The sequence below is a fragment of the Euprymna scolopes genome, chromosome 32 (assembly GCF_053919585.1).
Source record: "Euprymna scolopes isolate OS-2025 chromosome 32, ASM5391958v1, whole genome shotgun sequence".
Classification (NCBI taxonomy): Eukaryota; Metazoa; Mollusca; class Cephalopoda; order Sepiida; family Sepiolidae; genus Euprymna; species Euprymna scolopes.
The window spans coordinates 98895348-98921893 of record NC_136513.1 but is presented as its reverse complement, the minus strand read 5'-3'; the positions used below and the strand labels follow the sequence as shown (position 1 = coordinate 98921893).

The 26546-nt window shown below is 31.3% G+C and overlaps 1 protein-coding gene across 1 annotated transcript; it reads left to right on the top strand.

The window, feature by feature from the left end:
- The first annotated feature begins 1072 nt into the window (after positions 1–1072).
- On the top strand, positions 1073–20524 carry LOC145256515 (metalloproteinase inhibitor 2-like). The gene is made up of 5 exons (XM_080115503.1): positions 1073–1638; positions 7782–7855; positions 11777–11876; positions 12532–12653; positions 19852–20524. Exons 1-5 carry the CDS (start codon positions 1524–1526, stop codon positions 20068–20070), a joined length of 630 nt encoding a protein of 209 aa, XP_079971629.1. The 5' UTR covers positions 1073–1523; the 3' UTR covers positions 20071–20524.
- The last annotated feature ends 6022 nt before the right edge of the window (positions 20525–26546 follow it).

Below are 26546 nucleotides of genomic sequence, written 5' to 3'. Positions count from 1 at the left end.
GCATTCAGAAAAAGAATCAGTTATAGGATAAAGCATAAGATCATAGGATCATTGGGGTTATGTACAATGAAGACGAAAAATTAATCTAGGATCAGAAAAACTCCGAGTCTTCGAAGTTCTATTTATTTTTATGACAGAAAACCGACTTTCCAGAACCATAAGTAAATTGTGAAAATTAAAGAGTAATTAATTTCTATCTGTATCGAGAAATTTTCTTTAACGAAAAAAATACATTGAAAGCAACAGAGTAGCTCATCACTTAAAAAGAGAATGTGCTTTTGTTGGAAATCTGTTTGGTGTCTTTGACCATCTTTTCAATCAGTCATTTAAATTATAAACATCCGTAAAATAGTTACATTAGTAAATAGCGATCAATTCTGGAAATTGAAAATTCATTCAAATTTTACTTTTTTTCATATGGTAATTTTTAAATGTTACGCATTGTTAAAAAAATTAACGGAGTTTTATTTTATATGTACATAGTAAAAATCGAAAATTAAATTTAAATGGAAGCATTGATGAATATTTCTAGGAGTTTAGAATTTATATAATACTAGCGGGGAGTACCCGGCGTTGCTCGGGTGTTTGGAGGTGTGTGTGGTTTTAGGTAAATCAAAATACCCGGGTGTTTGTATCGGGGGGGGGGGGCGGGGTAAAATAAAAAAAAATCGGTAGGTAAGTATGAGGATCTAACCCGAACCCTTGAGGCAAACTTATGAAATAAAGTGTAAAAAAAAACGTGCAACGTTAACCACTTGGCCACCACGAAATACTAACTGAAACATGTTTGAATTATTTAAGTATTTAGAATTGGCAGATGCACGTTTTAATGACTTAATGAGGTCAACTTTGACTGCAGGGTAGTATTTTATTTACTGCGGGAACGCTTTTTATTTTTATTTTCCCAAGATATTGGGGGAGGGGAACCAACTCCCCATAACAAGGGGATTGTCCAAATTGAATAGCGACCACAAAAATACCGCCAAATTAGTGTTGCTTTTATTATACGAAAAAGCCTAATCCACATGCGGCGAGCGAAAAATGTTGAATATTTATCTTTTCGAAGTCTAGCAAATTAAATAGGCAGGCGACCTCTGTTGTTAACTCGTACATATTCTGATTTATATGTGGTATAAAACGTGTTAAGAAGTTGTGAGCCGACGGTCGCTTCTCGGAAAAAAAGCCTTTCTTGGACATAAACAAAAAGTGAACATCTATACACACATTTTCGCTTTTATATATATAGATTGATTAATTCGACTCTTGACATTCATTAATAATAATCATTTACTAAATTTCAAACGTCATTGAAAATCGTGACATAAATCTTAATATAGTGTTCAATTAAAAGGCCACACTCATCGATACGTACACGTAACAAATTCTAGCGATGTACAAAGTAGACGCAGAATAAAATTCGTCGAGTTTAGTGTTCCTATTTTAACTTAATATAGGTTCGTTTCTTATTCATCGGAAAACAATAATCAGTAGATTTAAAAGGGAAATCCTATATTGAAGACACAATGTTTAGTGAAATCTTTTGGGTATTTCTTCTCCTGGAAACGTTTATAATTGGAGTTTTGCATGCTGAAGGTTGCGAGGAGCATCTGCAAAAGAAATTCTGCAATAGCGAATTTGGTAAGAAAAAAGTTATCCTTTATATAAATATACATATAACCCCTTCTCAAAGAGAGATGTCTTTGGAGTGTAAATCTCTTAGAACTACAGGAATAGCATTACACCGAATCAACAGAGCTCAGATCAGTACAAGAACTTTTTAATCTCATCGAATCGAAAGTAAAAAAAAAATCCTGAACATTTATTTCTATATCTTCCACTGTACTTTATATATATACTTTTTTGTATATTTAAAATATTTTCAATTTTTCTATGCTATCTATCCTATTTATTATATATGTCGCTATATATACTTTTTTGTATATTTAAAATATTTTCAATTTTTCTATGTAATCTATGCTATTTTAAATATATGTCGCTATATATACTTTTTTGTATATTTTAAGTATTTTCAGTTTTTTCTATGTAATCTATTTCTTTTTAATATATGTAACTATAGATACTATTTTGTATATTTAAAATATTTTCAATTTTTCTATGTAATCTATTTATTTTAAATATATGTAACTATAGATACTATTTTGTATATTTAAAATATTTTCAATTTTTCTATGTAATCCATCTTATTTAACATATACATCGCTATATATACTTTTTTGTATACTTAAAATGTTTTCAATTTTTCTATGTAATCTATCTTGTTTTAAATATATGTCGCTATATGTAATTTTTTGTATATTTAAAATATTTTCAATTATTCTACGTAATCTATCCTGTTTATTATATATGTCGCTACAGATACTTTTGTGTATATTTAAAATATTTTCAATCTTTCTATGTAATCTATCTTATTTTAAATATATGTCGCTATATATACTTTTTTGTATATTTTAAGTATTTTCAATTTTTCTATGTAATATATTTATTTTAAATATATATAACTATAGATACTATTTTGTATATTTAAAATATTTTTTTTTTCTATGTATTTTAAATATATGTCGCTATATATACTTTTTGTATATTTAAAATATTTTCAATTTTTCTATGTAATCTATCTCATTTTAAATATATGTCGCTGCATATACTTTTTTGTATATTTAAAATATTTTCAATTTTGTTTAAATAGTTGAAGAACTGACTAAATTTCATGTACGTCGTGTTAGCTCAGTTGGTTAGAGCGTTTTGGGTTCGAATCGTGGGGTGAAATGCCTTTTTTTTCTCGATTTTTTAAATTTAAATATTGAAGCAGTATTATTTAAGCCATTTTTTACGTAACGTTCGTTTTTTTTTTACTTCGCTTATTCTTAGTTTTAATTAACACCCCCTACCGACCACATACACACACACCAAAAACACCCGGGTACCCACCGATTTTTTAAATTATTATTTAAATTATTTAAGCCATTTTTCACGTGTTTTTTTTTTTAGTTTTAACGTTTGTTTTTCTGTTTTCTTTTTTGTTTTTGTTTTTTCGATTTTTACATTTAACATCGTTCGTTTGCCTTACGTTAGTTTTTTTTAGTTTTTTTATTTCGATGTTTTGATTTAACCCCCCCTCCGGGTACCCCCAGCTTAAGTTTTAACGTTCGTTTTTATGTGTTTTTTTTTTTTACTTCGCTTATTCTTAGGTTTTCATTAACACCCCCGACCGACCACACACACACACCAAAAAGACCCGGGTACCCACCGATGTTTAAAATTATAATTTAAATTATTTAAGCCATTTTTCACGTGTTTTATTTCTAGTTTTAACGTTTGTTTTTCTGTTTTCTTTTTTGTTTTTGCTTTTTCGATTTTTACATTTAACATCGTTCGTTTGCCTTACGTTAGTTTTTTTATGTGTTTTTTTTCGATGTTTTGATTAACCCCCCTCCGGGTACCCCTGCTTAAGTTTTAACGTTCGTTTTTATGTGTTTTTTTTTACTTCGCTTACTCTTAGGTTTTCATTAACAACCACACACACCTACAAACACTCGGACAAACCGGGGTACCCCCCGCTAGTACTTTCATAAATCAGAGTCCATTTTCTGTAGTCTGTTTTTGAACCCAGTCAACGACGGGTACTTTTGCTAGTCTATATATAAAAGCGAAAATGTATGTATGTATGTATGTATGTATGTATGTTGCGGGGTGGAGGGGGCTCCCGTAAGCCGTGGTGAAGGCAACCCCTCTAGGAGAAGCAAATCTCTGAATTAAAAAACAAAGCGGGAGACCAGTACCCGCATTAAGCTGGTCTGCAGTTTGACTTGTTGCTAGCTATCTTGCGCTTGCTTGTTGCTGGATGTCAACATTTTGAACCGAGAATGAGAGAGAGAGAGAGATTTAGCTGTCGTACAAAGCTAAAACTCTGTAACACCATCAGGTACAGATACTCCCTCAGGCTATAAGAAAACAAAATAAAAAAAACGGTCCTATTGCGACGGAAAAATTGTGACGCGTGTAGGTCTAAAATGCTGGAAGCATGTAGTAATTCATCTGCCATTATTATATGTACCTATGTATATATATATATATATATATATAGGTGTATGTATGTTTATGTACATGTGTATGTGTGTATATCTATGTTTATATGTACGTATATGTGTTTGTGTGCATGTATGTATATGGGCGTGTGTATGTGTATTTATGCATTTGTGTATGTATGCATATATATGTGTGTATGTGTGGGCATATATGTATGTGTGTATGAGTGCATATTTACGTACATGTATGTATATGTAGGTAAGTGTGTGTGTATATATGTATGTGCGTATGTGTACGTATGTATGTATGTATATGTGTGTATGTATTTGTAGGTGTGTATGTATGTATATCTGTATGTATCAGTGCATATTTACATACGTGTATGTATATGTGGGTAAATGTGTGTATATATGTATGTGCGTATGTGTACGTATGGATGTATGTATGTGTATGTGTATGCATATCTGTATGTATGTATGTGTGTCTGTATACGTGTGTATGTGTATTCATGGTGTATGTTTACAGATATGTGTGTATCTGTATATATGCATATTTGCGTTTAAATATATCTATATAATACTAAAAGTCTATGGATCTTGTATGTTTGCAATCAGATTTCCGGTTTTCAACATCCGGTTGCGCATGCGTAAATAGCAACGTCTTCAATCCGTTATTCCAATTCCGGAATTTTTATATCGCTTTTAATACAAACAATTTCATTTAATTTGATCAAATAGTTTTTTTTTTTTAACGGCTAAAAACATTCAACTTCGTAAAGTCTGTCGCAGTTTCAAAAAAACTTCTCCCTTTAAAAAAAACAAAAGTAAACAAACAAGAAAAACAACACTCATTATTAATAGAAACAGCGGCGGTGAAAGAAAACACCTCTCACTTTCCCTCTAATAGATTTCAACACTCCTACTCCCTCTGTTTTCGTTACGTACGCGAGAAATCTTTAATTCATGTCATTATAAATAAATAATTTTATAAAATCAACCGTAGTTTTTTTTTTTAACGGCTAAAAACATTCAACTTCGTAAAGTCTGTCGCAGTTTCAAAAAACTTCTCCCTTTTAAAAAACAACACTCATTATTAATAGAAACAGCGGCAGTGAAAGAAAACACCTCTCACTTTCACTCTCATAGATTTCAACACTCCTACTCCCTCTGTTTTCGTTAGGTACGCGAGAAATAGTTACGTGTATGTGTGAGAGAGAGAAAAAGGGAGCGATGTAAAACTGGAAAGTTAAGCGAAAGGAAAACATAAAAGTTTTTTTAAAACACTCAAATTGTACAAAAAATGTTGTAAATAGAAAAGTATTGTCTTAGTTTTAGTGACCTTATTATTAGCATATGAATACAATATTTATTTTCTGTACAATAAGTGGTTAAGCACCCGTGCTTTTCAGCGATACATATTCAATAAAATAAATTGATTAATATAATTAATCTGGATATAAGAGAGTTAGAACCTGATAAGAAGTCTCAATTAAGCAAAAGGATAACAAAAGTTTTCTTTAAAAAAAATTAATTGTACAAAAAATGTAAATAGAAAAGAATTGTCTTAATTTTATTGACCTTATTATTAACATACAAATTAAATATTTTACACAATGGGTACTGAATGTTTGCTTAAATTAAATGAAAAAAGTTACATTTTATTTTCATTTTCTACTTAAAAAGCCATTATTAACATGTGGAGAGTGTTTTTTTTATTATTCTGTACTTTCAACTAACAATTTCATTTAAAAGATGATATATCAAAATTTGAATTTAACTATAATAAGGATCATGATACCTGTTCAGTGCATATTTACCTATAAGTATGACCAACCACTTATAATTCAGTAACTGTAATTTAAAAAAAATAACAATTATAATAAACAGAACGACTCATAGAAATCTATCTATATTCTTTTTTCATTTTAATATACTTTCATAGAAATGCTTCTGTTATGTAAAAAAAAACTATTTTCTTTATGCCACAAGTGTCACGCTCATACATGAATTCCATAGCTAATATAACGTACTGACCCAACGGGTCACGGGTGGTCTAGTATATATATATATGTGTGTGAGTGTGTGTGTGTATGCATGCCAATGACCGTCTTGTGTATGTTTATGTATAAGTATGTCTATATATGCATATATGTGGGTTATTTCTATGTGTGTATGTGCATATGTGTATGCATGCGTGCATGTATATATATATATGTATATATACCAGTGACCGTCTTCAGTGTCATGTCTGCTTGTGCGTGTGAATTTTTTTTTAATTTTTTTTTTTTCGGCAGGACTAAAGTTAAGGTTATCTTCGGGCTCATGGACTTTTATTACCTGAGGGAGTGGCACTCGTCTGACAAGACGTTGCAATCATCATCATGTATGTACGTATGTATGTATGTGTGTTCGCTTTTTCTGTATGTCTACAAAAGGCTTTTTTGGCCGCCATTCTCGGTTGGCTCGCTTCTTTTTAAAACTTTTTATATCGCCTCTAAATCATGATAACGCCCGTCTATTTAATTTGCCCGACTTTTACAAGCTATTTTCGAGATATATTCTGATCGCCGCATAGCGGGGGAAAACAGAAACTGGCTTCCAGCGCAAAACTAGGTCAAACATCACGCAACTTGAGGTTCTCGCACCTGCTAATTTCGGTTCATAAACGTCAACTTAACACAGTTGCCAATTCATCTGTTACCGTGGTCGAGATGGTTAGGTCGCAGGGTTTTTTCCCAATTTCCTTTCCACCTCCGCGTCAAAGGTTCAGGGTTCAAGCCTACCTTTCTACTAAAACTTTTTTTCTTTTACACCTCCGAACGGCCAACGCTTTTTTTAAAACAAGGTTGTTTTGATCTACCTTCGTCCCACCAACACACACCTCCAAACACGCGGGCAACGCCGGGTACCCCTGCTAGTATTATATAAAGGGAACTTCGTATCTGTGTCTCTGTGTATGAGTTCGTTTGATATGGATATGAAAACGTCTGAGTTAAATCTTATAAACTTTTACACGAAATACTACATATACCCAGCAATGTTCTTAAATTGTTTTTTTCTTTTTCTGTAAATGTCGATAATCGATATAATCCGATGAAAGAAAGACCAACTGATTTTGACCAAGTTAAAAGGAATCGTTTAAAATTAATGTTTCTATTAGACCACAATTAATGCATGACATTTACATTTTTTCCTTCAATGTAAGCCATTATCTATAAAAATATAATTTCTAAAATCAACAGTTGATTCTCTAGAATGCAATATTGACTAACCTGTATTGAAAACTAAATCACTTTGATTGCGCCGATCTCAATGACAATGAAGATATGGGAGTGTGAGACATTCGTTGATCAGCATTCAATCCAGTCTGTGTGCCTGTATGAGTTCTTTCTCTATGGACTCGAAAATGGCTGGGCTAATTTTTATTAAATTTCATACGAAGCTATAATATGTGTCTGTCAGTGTTCGTAGATAGGTTTGGTATCGGTATATCATCGATGAGTATTGATAATTAATAACCGAAATAAGGCAATGAAAGAAGAAACGAACAATTTTCACTGAAATGAGCTCGCTTACACAGCCTAACATCAAAAGTGCATTTGAGAAGTTTTATTAACGCAGAATGCGAAAGGCTCGACATATAAAATTCAATACAGTTTTTTTAGGCACACTGTATTATTTGAATTGCGATATGCATAAATAATTAAAGTAATTGTCCAGTTACTTATTTTTCAGTTTTTAAAGCGTTTCTCCCGAAAAAACGGAATTTTAAAGGTCCATACAGGCTACGACCAAAAGTCATTTTCAAAGTGAGTTTTGCATTAACATATTTTGTTCTTTAAATGATTTATAGGTTTTGTAAGTAAAAATAGTTAGAATTTATTACATATAAAAATATTTGTTTCCCTTTTTTTTTAAAATAGTAATCTCGACAAAAAAAATGTGGTTGACATTTTTAATATAAGCAACTGAATCATTTTTACACTGTTTTGCGATTTTTTCATTTCTGCACATAGACGAAACGCTCGACATTTTTTAGAACAAAAGCATATTACTTAGAAACACTAACAGATCGAGCGATTTTATCGAAAACGTTTTGTTATAATCACGTGTCACTTTTAATATGTAAGTGAGAAAACATTACATCTTTTATTTAACTTAAAATGGTTTGTTTTTATTAATTTATTTTATTTTCCGAAATTCTGCAGTATACGGACGGCGGCAAAGGTGGTAGTGGGGGGATGACTCCAATTTCTTCTTGGTCAAATACCGCAGCAAATAAGTAGCAAATAAGATTTTTTCCGAACACAAATATCTTTGAAAACTAAAACATTTATTGAATAAATATATATATATATATATATATATATATATATATATATATATATATATATATATATATATATATATATATATATATATATATTAGTGTTGTAATTTCTTTTTCTCATGATCTAGACACATATTTTCGGATTAATGGCATCCGGACGGTTTACTCAAACATAGAAAAACAATCTTTCCTAATCGTATAAAATTACGTATTTTTCCGAATAATCGCTCAAAAATCGAAAATTAAACATAATTTTCCTACGAATCTAACGCCGACGACATATTTACAGCTTTGTTTAACAATTTATGAAGAATTTAAAATATTAAATTTGTTTAAAAAAAGTGGATTTAATATGTGTAAAAATATGACCGAATAGATTAAAGTATTTGCTGTTAAAAAACAACAAAAGAAAACACTATTTAATGTAATAGGAACGTGTTCATTTACCGATCCGGATTTCCGTTTGGCATGTACAGATAAAATGCAGGAGTATGCCAAGCTATGGTAAGGTTAATCATATACTGGAAAATCGGTAATAAGAATGTAAGCAGACGATTTTTAAAAAATTGGAAGAAGAAAAAAAAAAGATTTTAACCACGCCCTCTACTTATAAAGGGCCGCATTAGTTACATGGTTATAAATAGTGTAAGGGGGATAACTCTGTCCAATTGTCTTAACGTTGATGTTTAGGCGCGCATGCGCAACTGGATGTCGTAAACCGAAAAGTGGGTTACATCACTCGTTACAAGTCATTTGTGTTTATAATTATATATATGTATGTATATATATATATATATATATATATATATATATATATATATATATATAGAGAGAGAGAGAGAGAGAGAAGGGGGAGGAGATAGATAGATAGATAGATAGATAGATAGATAGATAGATAGACATATAGTTGGCCGTTTGTAATTCTATATTGAGTTGTCACTTTTAAATTTCTATAGGACGAGAATGTCGCTTAAATTAACTGAATGGTTTGTAATTTTTAATTGAGTTGTTTTGCATTTAAACTGAACATTTAATTTTTTACATTCCATCAGTTAACACATATTATTGATTGATTTAATTTTACTATGAAAATGTTCATTATAAATGTAAAACAACGTAATTTAACATTAATTAAAATACATTATCGGTTCATTTTTTAATTAAACTCCTCACTGTCAATTAAATATATCATTATAATTATGCAATTTTAATTAGACGTTGAGTAATGTTGCATTTTCTCTTTACAATTTTGATTGGTTGTAAATTTGATATTGGTTTTTTATTCATTTTCGTTTTAAATTCACTCAGTCAATAATGCACTGTAGTTCATCGTTAACTGCTTGCCGTTTTACATTAGAAGATGAATGCTTTTAGTTTCAAAATCAATCACTCAATGATATATTTTAATTGAAAAAAAATAGTCATCCCTAATTACTGTACAATAATTTGCCATCTGAAATCAGACGTTTTGACTTTAGAATGAATTGTTGAAGAGAGGACGTTTTCAATTTTATAGCTGAGCGTTTTAAGTGAAAGAACAATCAGTGTAGAATTTATTTAATTAATAATTATCTGAACTGTTTTTTATTTAAATTTGCAGTGAAACTTGTTTATAGGTATATCCAAACCGTTGTGTAGAACGTCATCATTATACACATTAATTCGTGACATCATGTTTTTTCTGTGTACTATAGTTTGAGGCAATGTCTATGGAAGATTATTGATGCAGAAATTTATGAATAGATAGACTGTACATTTTCATGCTTTCCAGCTGACTACAATGTGGTTGTCTTCAAGTCCAATTTAAACAAGTTCTTGATAAGCCGTCCCCCTTAAGTTAACAAATTTAATGAATTTCCATTACTGACAATTACTATATTGTCCAAGTGACTACTGTACACTCTTAAACCTTTATCTTCTAGTGACCCCTTGACCTTGATAAGTGGTTATGTCTATGGAAAAAAATAAACTGTACAATAATAAATGGATAAAAACAATGTAAGACTTACCTTCTATAAAACAAATGGAGTTTAAATTTAACTACACAGATGATAAAATTAATTTTAACCTGTTCTGTAGATACATGTATCTAAAGACAGTATTGCTTACAGGTCTCAATACTTTTTTTTGGAAAAATAGCGCAAATTTTCATAATTACCACTGTCATTTTAAATAATCCAATCCAAACGGATTTTTAAGCGGATTTTGCATTTGTAATATTTATTATCTAAAGAGTCATTAATTATATATTATGAATATATATATTTTTTTATTATTGAAAACCTGTTATAAAAAAAAAATCTGCTTAAACTTCAAATCACGTAATATTTGTATTAATATCCTTTAAAACTTTTTTAGAAATAATTATTTTTTAAAAATTTTATTTTTTATTGTAATTAAAATAATTATATTACTAAGAAGAAAAAAATCAAGAAAAATTGTTTTTTTTATTTTATCTAGCATAATAATATTGATTTTATGTCCAATTATATTTACAACTGTAAGTGTAAAAACACCCGGATTAACTAGTTTTTAATTATTTGATCTTTTTAGCTTTAAAATTGTAGAAATTTTTATCGACCTACATTTATATTTTTTAGTTCACGTTACAGGAAAAATGGGGAGTTATTAGAACACCTAAAAATCCCTCTAATATATTAGAAGAAACCTACTTCATATATGTAGGTTTATTTAATATTGAATAAATATTGAAATTTTCAGGAAAATATGATTTTTAGTTGATTTTGGCTAGATTTTTAAAACATACATGCGTCTACGGCTTAAAAAAAGTTACTACATAGGAACGTTGTTATTAAGCGTCGATTACGTAAACACGATTTTTTCTCGCATGCTGTAATTTTTTTTTTAATATTAGCAGTTTATTTGAAAGTTTTTTAAATGGTAATAAAGTTAGGATGATACTATTAAATTAAATGACAGTTACATATAGGAGTTAAAACTGTGACGCGCCTTGGAGGTACCTACTTGTCTAATTCGAAATTGACTCGGTAAAAATGTGGGTTAAGCTTTAAGATTGATACTATTTTAATTGATAGTGAAGCGCTTATAATTTTAGATAGAGTTGTTTTACGTTTTAACTGATCGTATCAAGTTTTCAATTCAGTCAGGCAATAATGTATTTTAATTGAGAGCTTTCTGCTTTTGATTGTAATTTGGGCCATTTTTTTGCATTTAATATGCGTTTTAACTTTAAAAAATGTGTGAGTCCATAATATATTTTAATGAATACTGATCTTCTTTTTTTTCAATTTTCACTGTTTTATTTTTAACGGTCATCTGGTCGATAATACATTTTAGTAGATAGCCAACTGCTACTTTAATTGTAATCTTTTCTAGTCTCATGTAATGTAATATAATTTCTGCATTTCCTTCTTTTCAGGGAGATGTAAGCAAAATAAATCTCGTGGGAGACGGATTCATAGCATTGAATTCGCATTCGATTTTGGATTCCTTATCCGAGCGTCAATTACTCATTTTCGGTAAATACCAAAATAAAATACCTTTTCAAATTAAATGAACATTAAATGTAAACTACGGTTGTGAAATTCAATCCAACTTCCAAGCTGTTCGTAAATAAACTCCAAATACACTTATTTTACATCGGAGTAACCAGTTATTAAGGCTCAGAGGCCACTTGAAGATAAGGGTTAATGAGTGTATAGTCAATGGGACAATATCGTAGTAACCGTTAGTAGTGAATATTTGGTAAATTGGATTACTTAAGGGGATATTTCATCAAGAATTTGTTTACATCAGACTTGAAGACGACTAAATTGTTATCGTAGCAAAAGTAATAAATTAATTTACTTTCCCTATTCAAGAATATCTGTAAATATGCTTTTATTGATCGACTTATAGCAAGCGGGAAACCGGTCAATACGAGAGATAGGCATTATATTCCTTTTGAACATAACAAGAAGAAACTCATAGTTAAAGAAAAGGGAGTAATATTGATGTTAATAAAGTATGTTTTCATATAAAACAGTATTTTCGTGTATTAATATGTTGCAGTTGTATGACAGAAGAAACGAGAGAAGAGCATAAAAACTGCAACGTTTGATTTTTTGAAGACCAATCAGAATTTCGCGTTTGATTGCCATGATCGGCTTTAAGTATTTCATACTATTTTTTCAGGTCAAAGTAAAAATGGACATATCCAGGCTGAAATGTGTGAAGGAATTGTGCCGAAAAGATGGATGACGTCATTTCAGATGAAAGCTTTGCGTAAATTTTACTTCACCGGTTGTGATTGTATTGTGAGTATCTACGGATATAATTTACGTTTATACAATACAAGAAGATTACAAAAATCGTTTTATTTCTTTATCATACAAAACTTGTATCTTACAATTTTTCCAGATATTTCAGTTGGTGTTGGTAGCCATTGCAGCAGATAAAAACCATATTTGTATACTTGTCGAATTTGATACTTGCCGGTTCTGCCATATATTTCACATTTGAAAGAATCTAATAGGTTCGGCATTATCAAGTAAACCCAACCTCTGTCCAAGAGGTGTAATGTTGTATCCATGTGGCTGTTTTACTAGTATGTTAATGGAGTGTGTTCTGACGTAATTATTGCACTTCTACACTCGGTCCTGGATATGACCTTAAACTATATCCAGTGGTGAGGCCCCAGCTTGCGGGCTTTGGGGAGTGTGGAGCCACCCTTTAATTGCCATTGCTCCCAGGTCCACTCTGACCCGGAGTGGTAGTACCTGTAAGGGTCCCGACTATGGGTTAAATAGAAACCGACTTCAAAACAACAAATATATCCTATTAAAATGTGTCTTCAAAAGCTTTGGATTCGGAATTTAATAACCTGAAAGGGGTTGATATGCCATAAAACAACCAATCAACCAACCAACTTGTACACCCATGACATCCATACACCCGATAAACCCATTTAGCAGCAATATCCACCTCTTCAATGTAGAGGTCACTATTCAAATAGCTTATTCCTTTGGGCTGTAAGGTTTTTGACTTCGCTATCAGATTCCATGACAGTACAAACATGCAGATGTTTAAAGATAATATAGACGGACTCTCGCTCATCTTCTCACAAATTCGCCAATAGACAGAAATAATATATTTAGTAAAATATATATCGAAATCTTACGTCGGTGTCACACACCTGTTTTGCAGATAGTTCTACCTAAAGCGTCGTTTGCTCCGAACCTCATATCCGGGTTAGCGAAACTGTGGACGGGTAAGCTGAAACGTGTATCTGGACGGCCAACGTAAACTCAGAATCTATGTGTGCCCGTAGCATCTATTTTCCTTTTAACAGAGAACTATCTCCAGATGCTATCCTAATGCTTCGGTGGACCGACGATGAAGGTACATGGCGATCATAGATGGGCTGTCTCTCATGAATATCGGTTAAGCCCATTCCGAGGAAACCCCACCCAAGTAATTGTATATACACGTATGTCTGAACATGTACTTAATATACATATACATTAAATTATGCGCACATATACATAGAAATATGATCATATATATATATATATCTATATATATATATATATATATATATATATATATATAGATACAGGGTAACACATATATAATCTTATATAGACATGTATTAAAAACGTATTTATACATAAATGTGTAAACATGCACATAAATAGGTTAATATAATCAGTGCACTAATACGCAAACACACAAACACACACACACACACATATATATGCTCTCTGACTTCGGTTGAGCATATTGGGGAGGGATATGCAAACTGCCATTAGCGAAACAGTACTGTATGTGGATGACTATATATATATATATATATATATATATATATATATATATATATATATATATATATTTATATATTAGTGATAAAACGCTTCCAATATATTTCTAGAATCCGACAAAATTACCGATTCTGTGCTAAGTTCACCATTCCGAATATATTATCGAGTCTGATTCTAACATCTGCTAAAAGTGTAGAATTACATTTATAAAGGAAGCAGAGTTTAGAGGAAGAGTGTTAAAAATTTTAGTATGATTTTGTTATTAATTTGACAAACATTCTAATGTTTTCCTTTTATCCAAGACTTTGAAAAATTAATTTCGTTGATATTTTTCGTTTGTGTTATGCTCTTCTATTTCTATATTTGTGCCATTTTTACCAGCGCCATGTTCCTGGAAATAAATTTTACCGATGTGTTGTTCTTGGTTTTCATATCAATAAATGTTTATCATTTTAACATTTTAACCTTAAAAGTAAATTAAGATTTAAACCAAACTCCAAAGTTTTTTTTTTCCAAAATAATATGTTCGGGGTTCATGTTGTTTTCAATATTCATTAATATTTTAACTATTTAAAGCTTATATCAGGTGTAAAATGTGATAGATATATCTTACTGTGTAGTATTAGTAGGTTTGAGGATTGGGGACCATGAGTGGCGTGACAGCATAGGAATAGTAAAAAAGTGTAACCTGTATCTGATTGATTCGCACACATAGGTCTTGTTCATCGGCACTAAAATCAACAACGTCTCGCCAATCTCTTAAAACGCATATTTTCCTGAGGATTGTGATATGATGACCGTCCTTGTGGAGCTTTAAGATGTCCACTTCCTCGGGTTTTGAGAAAGGATTAGTTTATTGGCGCTCTTACCCCGGAATATGAATAATGATGTCCAGTCAATATTTGTAAGTTAGAGTGCTCCTAAGCTTCAATCTCACTTCGGAATAGTGCATCATACTTTTTATTATGAGAGAGTAAATACCGTCGGATTATATGGACTAGATTAAAAATTGTGTTTGAAAATTAGCTACAGCACAATGCATGTTCTGTGATATTACTAAAAAAGCTATGCATGGCAAAATTAGAAAGACAAAAAGCTTAACACCTGTAAAGCAAAAGTGCATTTAATTCTCAAAACGAAATCAGTATTCATATGTTTCTTACCATTCATCACGAATGGCGCGTGCTTAACATTAGATTTCAATCGTTTTGGAAAAAAGTGAAACTTGAATATTTGTATACCTCTAATAATTGTCTTAAATAATGCAAATCTATATATTTAATCGATAATCGTTGTCCCGTGTTAATAATAAATGAACACAGGCACTAATTAATGGTTTGAGTGAAATTGCTAAGTGTATATATTAGTCCACTCTGGATATTATTTTCCGTAATATGATATAATACAAATTATCGTCTTTAGTAATATATGTAAACTAATATATTAATTTGAACTGAACTCGCCTTCATTAAAGTTTCTAAACTTATAAAATAAAACACAAATTATTTTTTATCAAAAGTAACTAAACTTATGTATGAACCATGGATACTTACTCCCTTAAAGTCAGGAAGTTAAACTTACACACACACACACACACACACACACACACACACACACACACACACACACACACACACACACACACACACACACACACCTACACACACACATACACGTGTGTGTGTATGTGTGTGTGTATTAAAATGAAACAAACAGAATTTAGCTTTAACATGGCAAACATTTCAAGATAGGAAAAACTCAACATGTTAAGAGAAGCAATCAAATATGCAAAACAAAATATGATAAATGATAAAGATGTGTATCTTTAATATATCATCAAAGAAATTAGGAAAATAAGAAAAAATACCTGTTTTGCACTGGAATTTCGAAGCTAAATGCGTCTCCTCCGAATAGAAGACGGGCCAGCATTTTACAAAATATAAATATATATATATATATATATATATATATATATATATATATATATAGATAGATAGATAGATAGATAGATATATATATAAGCGAAAATGTGTGTATGTATGTTCGCTTTTTATGTATGTTCAAGAAAGGCTTTTTTTCCGAGAAGCGGTCGGCTCACAACTTTTTAAAACTTTTTATATCACATATAAATAATAATATGTACGAGTTAACGACGGAGGTCGCCTGTATATTTAATTTGTTCGACTTTCAAAAGATAAATATTCAACATTTTTCGCTCGCCGCATGTGGATTAGGCTTTTTCGTATAATAAAAGCGACACTAATTCTGGCGGTATTTTTCCGGTCGCGATCGCCGGAAATATTCGAAAGCAATCAGCTTTGATCAATGTGGAGATTTTCTCATACCAGACAATTGCTATTCAATTTGGACAATCCCCTTGTTATGGGGATTTGGTCCCCCTCCAAACATCTTGAGATATAAAAATAAAAAAGCATTCCCGCAGTAAATAAAATACTACCCCGCAGACAAAGTTGACTAATTAAGTCATTAAAGCGTTCACCTGCCAATTCTAAATAATTAAATACAATCAAACGTGTTTTCGTTAGTATTTCGTGGTTGCCCAGTGGTTAACATCGCACTTTTTTTTCGCACTTTAATTTCCAACTTTGCCTCAAGGGTTCGGGTTCGATTCGCATACTTACAGTGATGATCATATTTATTGGCACGGTAAAATAAAAGTTAAATTTTGTCTAATAAATTCTAAAAAAAGGGATTAAATTAAAGAAAATAACAAAGTATATTATGCATTTTTAACTGGCCTTTCCGATGCAGCAATCGGATTTTAGAAAAAATAAATAACAAAGGAACAACAAACATAATTGCAAAAAACCCTTGTTCAAAATTATTGGCACGGCTTTGTTTTTCTTTTAGTATCAGTATAATATCAATCAATTTCCGGTTTACGTGCTTTCTGAACTTTTTTATAGCCATATTATGCTTGTTTAACGCTAATTCAGTGAATATTTTTTTCAGATAATTTTTAGATAGCGATTTATTTAAACTATTATAAGTGACTAAATTATAATTTTCAATCGCCATGGTTAAAACTAAGGAACACAGCGAAGACGTCAGGAAGCTTGTTGTAGCATGCCATACCAATGGGGAGGGCTATGATAAGATTTCAAAGAAGCTACACCTTCCCAAATCCACTGTTAGAGCCATAATTAACAAGTTCAAATCACAAGGCCACGTTATGAGTTTAGAGGGTAGAGGGAGAAAAAGGATTCTTTCCCCAAGATATGAACGGAAAATTGTTCGACAAGTAAAACAAAACCCAAGGATCTCTGTTGGGGAGATTGTTGATGAACAGAGCACCTCTGGAGTGAATGTATCTCGACATACAGTTGGTAGAGTTTTGAAGAGAGCTGGTTTAAAAGCATGTCGTCCGAGAAAGACTCCCTTATTGAAGCCTATGCACCTGAAAGCAAGGCTAGCCTTTGCAAAACGTCATATTGATAAAGATGTTGCATTCTGGAAACGTGTTCTATGGACTGACGAAACGAAAATAGAGTTATTTGGGCATAATAAAGTGTCTTATATTTACAGAAAATCTGGCGAAGCTTTCCTACCTAAGAACACCATACCCACAGTGAAGCACGGTGGAGGCAGTTTGATGTTTTGGGGATCCTTTGCTGCCTCTGGACCAGGGCGACTTGTTAAGGTCACAGGTAGCATGAAAAAGGAAGATTATGTTAAAATATTGGATGAAAACCTGAAAGACTCTGCTAAAGAGCTCTCACTTGGTCGTCGTTAGTGGTTCATGCAAGATAATGACCCAAAGCATTCGGCTAAACTGACTAAGAAATGGCTTGAGGGCAATCATATTAATGTTTTGGAGTGGCCATCACAAAGCCCAGACCTTAATCCAATTGAAAATTTATGGAGAACATTAAAATTGAGGGTAATGCAAAGGAAGCCTAAGAATCTTATTCAATTGGAGGATTATTGTCAGGAAGAGTGGGCTAAAATTACTACTGAAGAGTGCAACAACTTGGTTGTAAACTATGAAAAGCGACTGAGGAAGGTAATCAAGGCCAAAGGCTATACAATTGATTATTAAATAAATCGTGCCAATAATTTTGAACAAGGGTTTTTTGCAATTATGTTTGTTGTTTCTTTGTTATTTATTTTTTCTAAAATCCGATTGCTGCATCGGAAAGGCCAGTTAAAAATACATAATATACTTTGTTATTTTCTTTAATTTAATCCCTTTTTTTAGAATTTATTAGACAAAATTTAACTTTTATTTTACCGTGCCAATAAATATGATCATCACTGTACCTACCAAAACTTTTTTTTTATTTTAACCCCCCCCCCTACAGAAACACCCGGGTCTTTTGAGTTACCCAAAACCACTCACACCTCCAAAGACCCGGGCCACGCCGTGTACACCCCATTAGTTATAAATAAAAGAACATTTAGATTTAAAATGAAGGACGTATATATTAAACTTTTTATAAAGCAATAATAAAATGTTAAAATATAACAAGAAGAAAGGAGTTATGTTTACGTGAATAGAATGGAAATAATAACAAAATAATTGTAGTGTGAAATAAGTAATAATAAAATGAAAATATAGATAACTAAGATACAATGGACATGATTGGATGAATAGACAATAACAAAAGAAGAACACGTGAAAGAAGAAAGGTAAAAAGGTTTTTTAAAAAAACTAAAAATGGAAGAGTAAAGTAAAAAAAAAAAAAAGCATATAATATGAGGTAAGAAAAAATTTGAAAACCGAACGCGAAGGAGGCAAAAATCCAAAGCTTGAGAAATCTACAGTAAAGTCCTTGTAACGCACGTACACGCACACACAGGCACAGATATTCCCTACTCGCTCAGCAGCCTCCAATATCGTAATGGTTAGGAGCCTTGACTGTCGTTCAGACGGTCGGGTTTCAATCATGGCTTGAGGTAGTTGCCTGTCTAGCGGCACTGATGAACTGTGAAAGAGGGAAATAGTACGATATGTGGATGACTATATGTTGTTTTGTTTTGGTTTTAGCGATATGTTTTGAATGAATTCAATTATTTACGAAAGTGCATTTTTACCTAAATGCGAGTTGGGAATAATTTTCCCTTTTAACCAATTTGGTATCCAAATATGGGGAGTTATCTATATATATATATATATATATATATATATATATATATATATATATATATATATATATATATATATATAATAACTATTTATAACTACAGATACTAATGTTTCATGCTTACGTAATCATCAGTGTAGGGGTAAAAAATCCCGCCGATCATGAGATCCGAACTCATCCACGAAGACACCTTTTGCTTCATTCGTTAACCCTCAACTTGAAAGCGACCAAAAAATAGTAACGGGAATGAAACTCAATCCCAATGCAATAATCTCGTTAAATAAATGAATCGTTAAGACTTTTGGTTATTTATTACATAAAGTAGACAATCTAACTATGACTTCAAATTTAAGATAAAAACTAATATCTTATAATTAGGGCAAGGGGATACTCTTTTCATTATTTAGACTCTCGAGTATATATCTGTTAATATCTTCTATGTGTTTAGATAAAGTGATGCGGTTCTCAATTGATTTACTGTTTTAAACTGTCAAATATATCATCAAGAGGCAAAACAACGGAAAAATATTCTCTTATTAAATGTTATAATGCATTCTATTTTTTCCTTTGTTTTTTTTTTCTTTTGTCAGGACCAAATCGAAAAATATACCCGCCCAATGTTTTGCAAATGGCAACATTCCTACAAGAAGAAATATGAAGGAAATTGCACTTGGGTCGGATCGGCTGCGTTAGATACTTGCGAACGAAGATCATTGGAAGTTACGTCTGAGCCAGCATTTATTACCACGAAAATTAAAAAAATAAACGCGTTTAAAATGCCTAAGTTAAAGCAGAGAGTGATTAATTGATCGACCGGATATATCATTCTCTATCGATCAGCACCCCTCTTTCTCTATCTGAAATTCTTCTCGCCTTTTTTTACTTAATCTATTTATCTTATTCTCTTTACATTTTTTTCTCTCGCTCACTTTCAATCGCTCTCATATGCTTCTTCTTTCTCTCTTTCTCTTTTGAAATACGATATACTTGTCACTCTAGTATTAAACAAGTCTTCTCTATCACGCACTATCTCTACCAACTCTGTCTCTCTCTTTCTCTGTCTCTGTTTATCTCTCTCCCCTATCTCTTCCTGTGTATCTCTCTCCCTATCTCTCTCTCCCTCTCTCTGACACACACAATGTCTCTTTATATATTTATTAATAGTCTACTCTCACTTTTTTCTGTGTGTCTCGTTTATTTCTCCCGCATATGATGAAACAGCTGCAACATATTAAAGACGAAATAAATTTACGATAAAAAAAATAGGTGTCTTGTCTTGTAATTCATGTTTCTATCTCTTTTGTATATTTCAAATGTGTTTTTACTTGATACCCTTTTTTTTAATTCTATCTAAGAGTAGAGACTAATTGTAGATTCAGCGGCTCAAATCTGGAAACAACACTTCATACATGGGCAAACTATAGCTTTTTAAACATTTAGTTTGTTAGTACTCCTGGTGTTAGTACACCTGGTGTTAGTACTCCTTTTGTTCACTTTGCGTGCAGCAGCCCTATTAATATCGTCAATGTATTTTTTTTCAATTTCTTGTGTGAATGTAACACTAACGAGTTTTAAAGTGTGGCATCTGCAAATATACAAATCTGAGAAAGAATTTTATCAGAGAAGTAATATACAAGTATCAGGAATAATAAATGGTACGAGATAGACGTTTGCTTTTCTCCTGTATTAATACTATGTTATTTATACGTACGACAGTCGAGTATTTTTCTCTTGTCTAGAAAAGATTGATTATTTTGAATATTCCTCCAGAACAACCACCAGGGAAAAGAAAAGCTCCAAGGCCCGACCCCTGATGCACACCTGTATAAATATCAGGTTGTTTATACGTCCGGTCATAGAGGACAACCTGGATTTTCTCTTGTCGAGTAAGAATCGTATTATATTGAGTATTCGTCCAGAAATACCATAGAATTTTATTTCTGTGAGAAGTTCTTCATGCAAGACATTGTCATCGGCCTTGGATATATCAACGACTACCGTGGACTAATACAACAGTTTAGTATTTGTTCTGTTATTAGACTTAATCTTACTATCCTAGATCAGTGCACGACATCTTTCTAGACTGAGATAATATTTTACTTTTGTCCTAATCGACTGTTACTCCCGTCGGAAATTTATTTGTCCAACTTTAAAATCCCACATTGTCTCTAACGGAAACAACAGGCATATAAGTTAATATTTAACTTTTTAAAACTTTCTTTTTACCTGAACAATCAGTTGATATTTATGCTAAACAAAATGACCATATTAAAGGAAAGTATACATATATGAAATATAAATTAAAGACGTTTGTAAACTAAGCAGAATTGATTATTCAAGACGATCCACAAAATTAATTTTCATTTGACCTTAAATAATAGTGTCGTAGGCAACCTTAAATCAGTTCCGTGATATCGTTTTTCACAAGCAGGAAGTTCTGGGAACGTTATCTATAGACATTTTGTTACGTTTTAGGTATATAGACACAGAAAAGGAAACCATTGGTAGTTGTTGTAGTTAAATCGGTTTCTTTTGTAATGTTTTACAGGGTGACAGAATAGTTTTCACAACCTTATAAGGGAGATAATTCTGTACATTTATATTGTCAAGTTACTTCCCTTGAATAAAACTATTTACGAAGAAATGCGTTAGTCATTTTTATTTATAATCCAAAAAACATTTTTAATTAGGTCTAAATCAAGCTCCAGTAAAACTAGCAATCAGAGATGAACAAAAATTAAAATTTCCCCAGTCCAGCCATAATTCTGCTCATTTCAGCGAGGAAAGAATATTTACAATATCCCACTAATTCATCTTTAACAAGGGAAATAACTCTCGTTGAGGAAAAGCGTTATTTTTTTAAAAAGGAATTGAGAATTATTTCCCATTGTATAAATGTATTAATCTAGGTGAGCGTTACTCATCGATAAAAATTTTTTAAAGCGAAGATTGTTCTAAGATGGAACAAGTATCCCATTTTTTATAAAGGGATCGGCCCATAAAGCAAACGGAATCATTAATCTTAAAGGATAACTAGCATTAAAAAATAAATTAAAAACAAAATTATTATCATCTTTATATAAATAGGAGAACGTGTAGTATCTGTTCTTGCTTCATTGCTACAGTACACTTCAATTTCGTGTTCTCTTTCGGTGGAGGAGCAGTCCTTCACGACTGAGACAATTTTTTTTAAATATTTTTTTCCACGTTAAAAATCTACCCTGGTGTGTAACTCTGCCCCGTGGGGAGGCACTGTAAATAGGTACAATACTACCAACGCGTCTCAATTTACGCTGAACATCTACAGAATGCCAACATCAAGATATTACATATGGATGAGTCCCCTTTGGAATTTCCACAGGTCCCGCTAGTAACATATGAGTAATATAATAAAAATCAGTATATTGTGCTAGAGAAATTTTCAGACGGTAAATTGATGAATAGGACAACTAAACAATTTAAAGTTTAAAAAAAAAAGACCTCGTCTCTACAAACGCATCCGTCTCTATTTAAACCAGTCCGTTCTCACAGGAGTTCCATTAATAATATGGAAGATATGGAATCTTTAACTTTATACGATTTATTTAGAGAAAAAGAGAGGACGAGAGCGAGAGAGAGAGAGAGAGAGAGAGAGAGTGGTAGAGAAGGGGAGGAAGAGAGGGTACTGAAATAAATAATAATCAAACGAATTAGATTAGAATGATAGCTGGCACATTTTATTAAAAACAACTGTAAGTAAAAGATAACCTAACTTATTGAAGTCTTGAATTTTTTATCAATTCGAGGTGGCCACTCGTTGATTTAATAATGTGCGTTTTCGGTTGTTTGCTAGCATAAATCTTATTCTGGAGAATAGGAGCGTAAAACTGGATCGTATGGAAAGGTAATGCTCTCTTTCCTTGCTAGGTTGTGTATTGAGACGTGTACAATAATAAATATTAATCTAAAAATAGTCTGTGTAAAAGGACGCGGTCCAATAGTAACACGACATAAAGAAGAAATGGCAAAAATCAATAAATAGAAAATAATGTTACAAAGGAAGGAATTAGAACAGTGGTTCCTGGTTCTTTACAGCAACATATTTATTACGGCAACCCGAATAATATTAGTTTTGTAGATTTTATTTGATATATTTAAGGGACAACCATAATGAAATAAGATACAAGTAAAAATAGGTTTTAAGTTTTATTCTTAAATGTTGATATAATTCTTTCTATAATTTAAGTATTTTCGTGTATTATAAAATAGATTTATAATTCATCGTTCGTTTTTTTTATTCTTTATTTTTGTTTGCTTAATTTCTGTCATATTTAAGTGCTTCCTTTAAAGAAAGCAAATTTGCAAACAAAAACTTTAGACTACGCAGCAACTAACCTAAGAGTTAAACGAGTTCGTCTTTATTTACGGTCGAGAAAGACACAAGACTTTTATTGTGACATTCTGTATTATGAAAAAAAATTTTTTTTAAATGTCTCATTCAACAGATCTTTGTTTATTTTATGTTTTTAGCATAGAATTTATATTTTTTAATAATGCAAACTACTGTTCTGATATTAATAATTTATTACATTTGGATAATTCATACAGCCATTATCATATTGATTATTTATAATAAGTGGATTATAGCCACTACGTTTCCCATATTGATTTTTTTTTTATTATCAGAAAACCGTTTTCATATTGATAACTTATAATGTTTGGATTATTGAGACTACTGGTCTCATATTTGATAATCTTTAATTTTTTGATTAATCAGACAACCTTTCTCATATTGATGATTTATGATATTTGGATTATTTACATAACAGCTCTCATAGTGATAATTTACAATATTTGGATAATTCAGACAACCGTTCTCATTTTAATAATTTCTAATATTTGTATAATTCGGGCTACCATTCTCATGTTTGTACTTTTTAATACTTTGATTATTCAAAATACCATTCTTATATTGATAATTTTGTCAAAATACGCACGAAGAAGATGAGAAATAGCTCTGACCGAAACGGTGTGTTTATTTCGTATAAACTTGTCACATTTTGATATTTGTTATCTTTATTCTCTTTTTTTTTTTTGTCTATTCATCCACTTGTGCCATATTTTCATCGGACATTTTTAAAAGTGCTATTTCACTGTGCAACGTTTACCTATGTCATTTGTCGTAAATATGTAGTGCATGCTCAAATATTTATGTATACATAAACATCAGCTTATTTGTAAACTGCTAATATGCGTGGAAACTGAGCTCAGATTATAACAAATTACGCTAGTGTACTAAATTTGTCAATATAATTTTAACTAATGTCCCCAAAATCATAAATTTAACATTTTAAATCAAATCACCGCTCTATAATGGGTTTACTTTAAAGAAAAATAGAACATGTGCCTTGTAATTATAAATACAGCATCTGCGTAAATTAAAATATGATATTTACTCCTATTTCACGAGCAGGCAACACCTTAATTGTAACCTGGTCAAAGTGCTGGAAAAAGACATAGAATTCTATTATACTATTATGAGGAAAGACACAAGCTGTTGCTAAGGTCACCTAATTCATACATGTATATAGTGACCAGAAACTTGATCTTCTTTTACAAGAGTTTATACATGTTATTAATAACATTGCAAATTATTGATTGAGATTGTCGGACTGACTTCCTCATCTTGGTTGTTATTGTCACAACGTTTCGGCCGGCAATAACAACCAAGATGAGGAAGTCAGTCCGACAATCTCAATCAATGAAAACAACTCATCTCAAAAATACAGACAATTACTATTGCAAATTATGTTTTCTTTTTGTCTTTTTGCAATTTAATTCATCTGTGATCCCCATGCCATGATTCCTGCCGTTGTTTATTCTCCTTTAATTAATATTGGGCTAGAATAAAACAAGGAAATTCATAAAATTAGGAGATAAATTAAGGCCTAATTTTATGAATTTTGTATGAGAAAAGAACACGTTTTACTTACCCTTACTTTACACCGACAAGACACAAAGTCCCCTACACAGTAGAGATCCCTAGATATAAGAAATTATTTCACTCTAATAGTTTTTTCACCAGAACTGCTAGATTCTAGAATTCCCTTCCGCATTCCTGCTTCCTCAAGTGTACTGACATGCAGTAGTTCAAGTGTAATATGAACAGAGATCTTACTGGTCAACTTCCTTCATAATATCTCTCCAACCTATGTCCCTGTATAAAAGTGTCACTGTGTCTTGTTTGGGGTTAAAATGTAAACAAATCATATAATATATAAATATGATTATTGATCAAGTATTTAATAAATGAAATTCAGCCGAGGATCTCATTCAATTATTCAAGAATTCAGAAAGAATCGTGACTTTAATTTGGAATAATAAAATTGTAATAACTTGCAACAGCTGTTTTTTTTTATTCAATCACTATTTCTTTATTTTTTTACTTTTCCTCGTCGTGTTTTTTTTTTTTTTTTTTTTTTTTTTGCATGAACTGAAACAAATCAGCACGAATTGAATTGAATAAATAACGTCTAATCATTCGGTAGAAGAAATTCTCTTTTTCCATCAAAACCTAAACAATTTTACAAGCGAGGCATTTTAAGCTCGTTTATAATAAACACAAACATAATCATAAAACAAAGGCAACAACTTATTACATGAATAATTATATTAAGTTCTATAGCCCCCATCCAAAGTTATATATATATATATACATATATATATATATATATATATGTATATATATATATATATATATATATATATATATATATATATATCGAGAGAGAGATAGAGAGAGAGACAGAGAGAGAGACAGAGAGAGAGAGAGAGAGAAGGATTTCAAATATATGGCCTAATGATTTTTTTAATATTTTCTTTATTGCTTTGACGATCGAAGAAATTTTATTTAACTTGTAACTGCCATCAATCATTTCTTACTCACACACATACGCGCGCATACATACATACATACATACATACATACATACACACACACACACACATACACACACACACACACACACACACATATATATATATATTATTAAAATATATATATTATGTTGGGCCGATTAATCACAATCGAAATTGGGAATCGGAAAAATCGGAATTTTCTGAGGTATCGGAATCGAAAAAAAATAGTCTAATTACTTAATCTAAGCGTATTCTTTTTTTTTTTTTTTTTTGATAATAAAAAAAATAAGATGATTTTATTAGAAATTGTTTATTTACAATGTAAGACTGAGAGGGACCACAGAATGGTTATAAATCTCATTTACAAATTTAACATTGATTCAGAGGT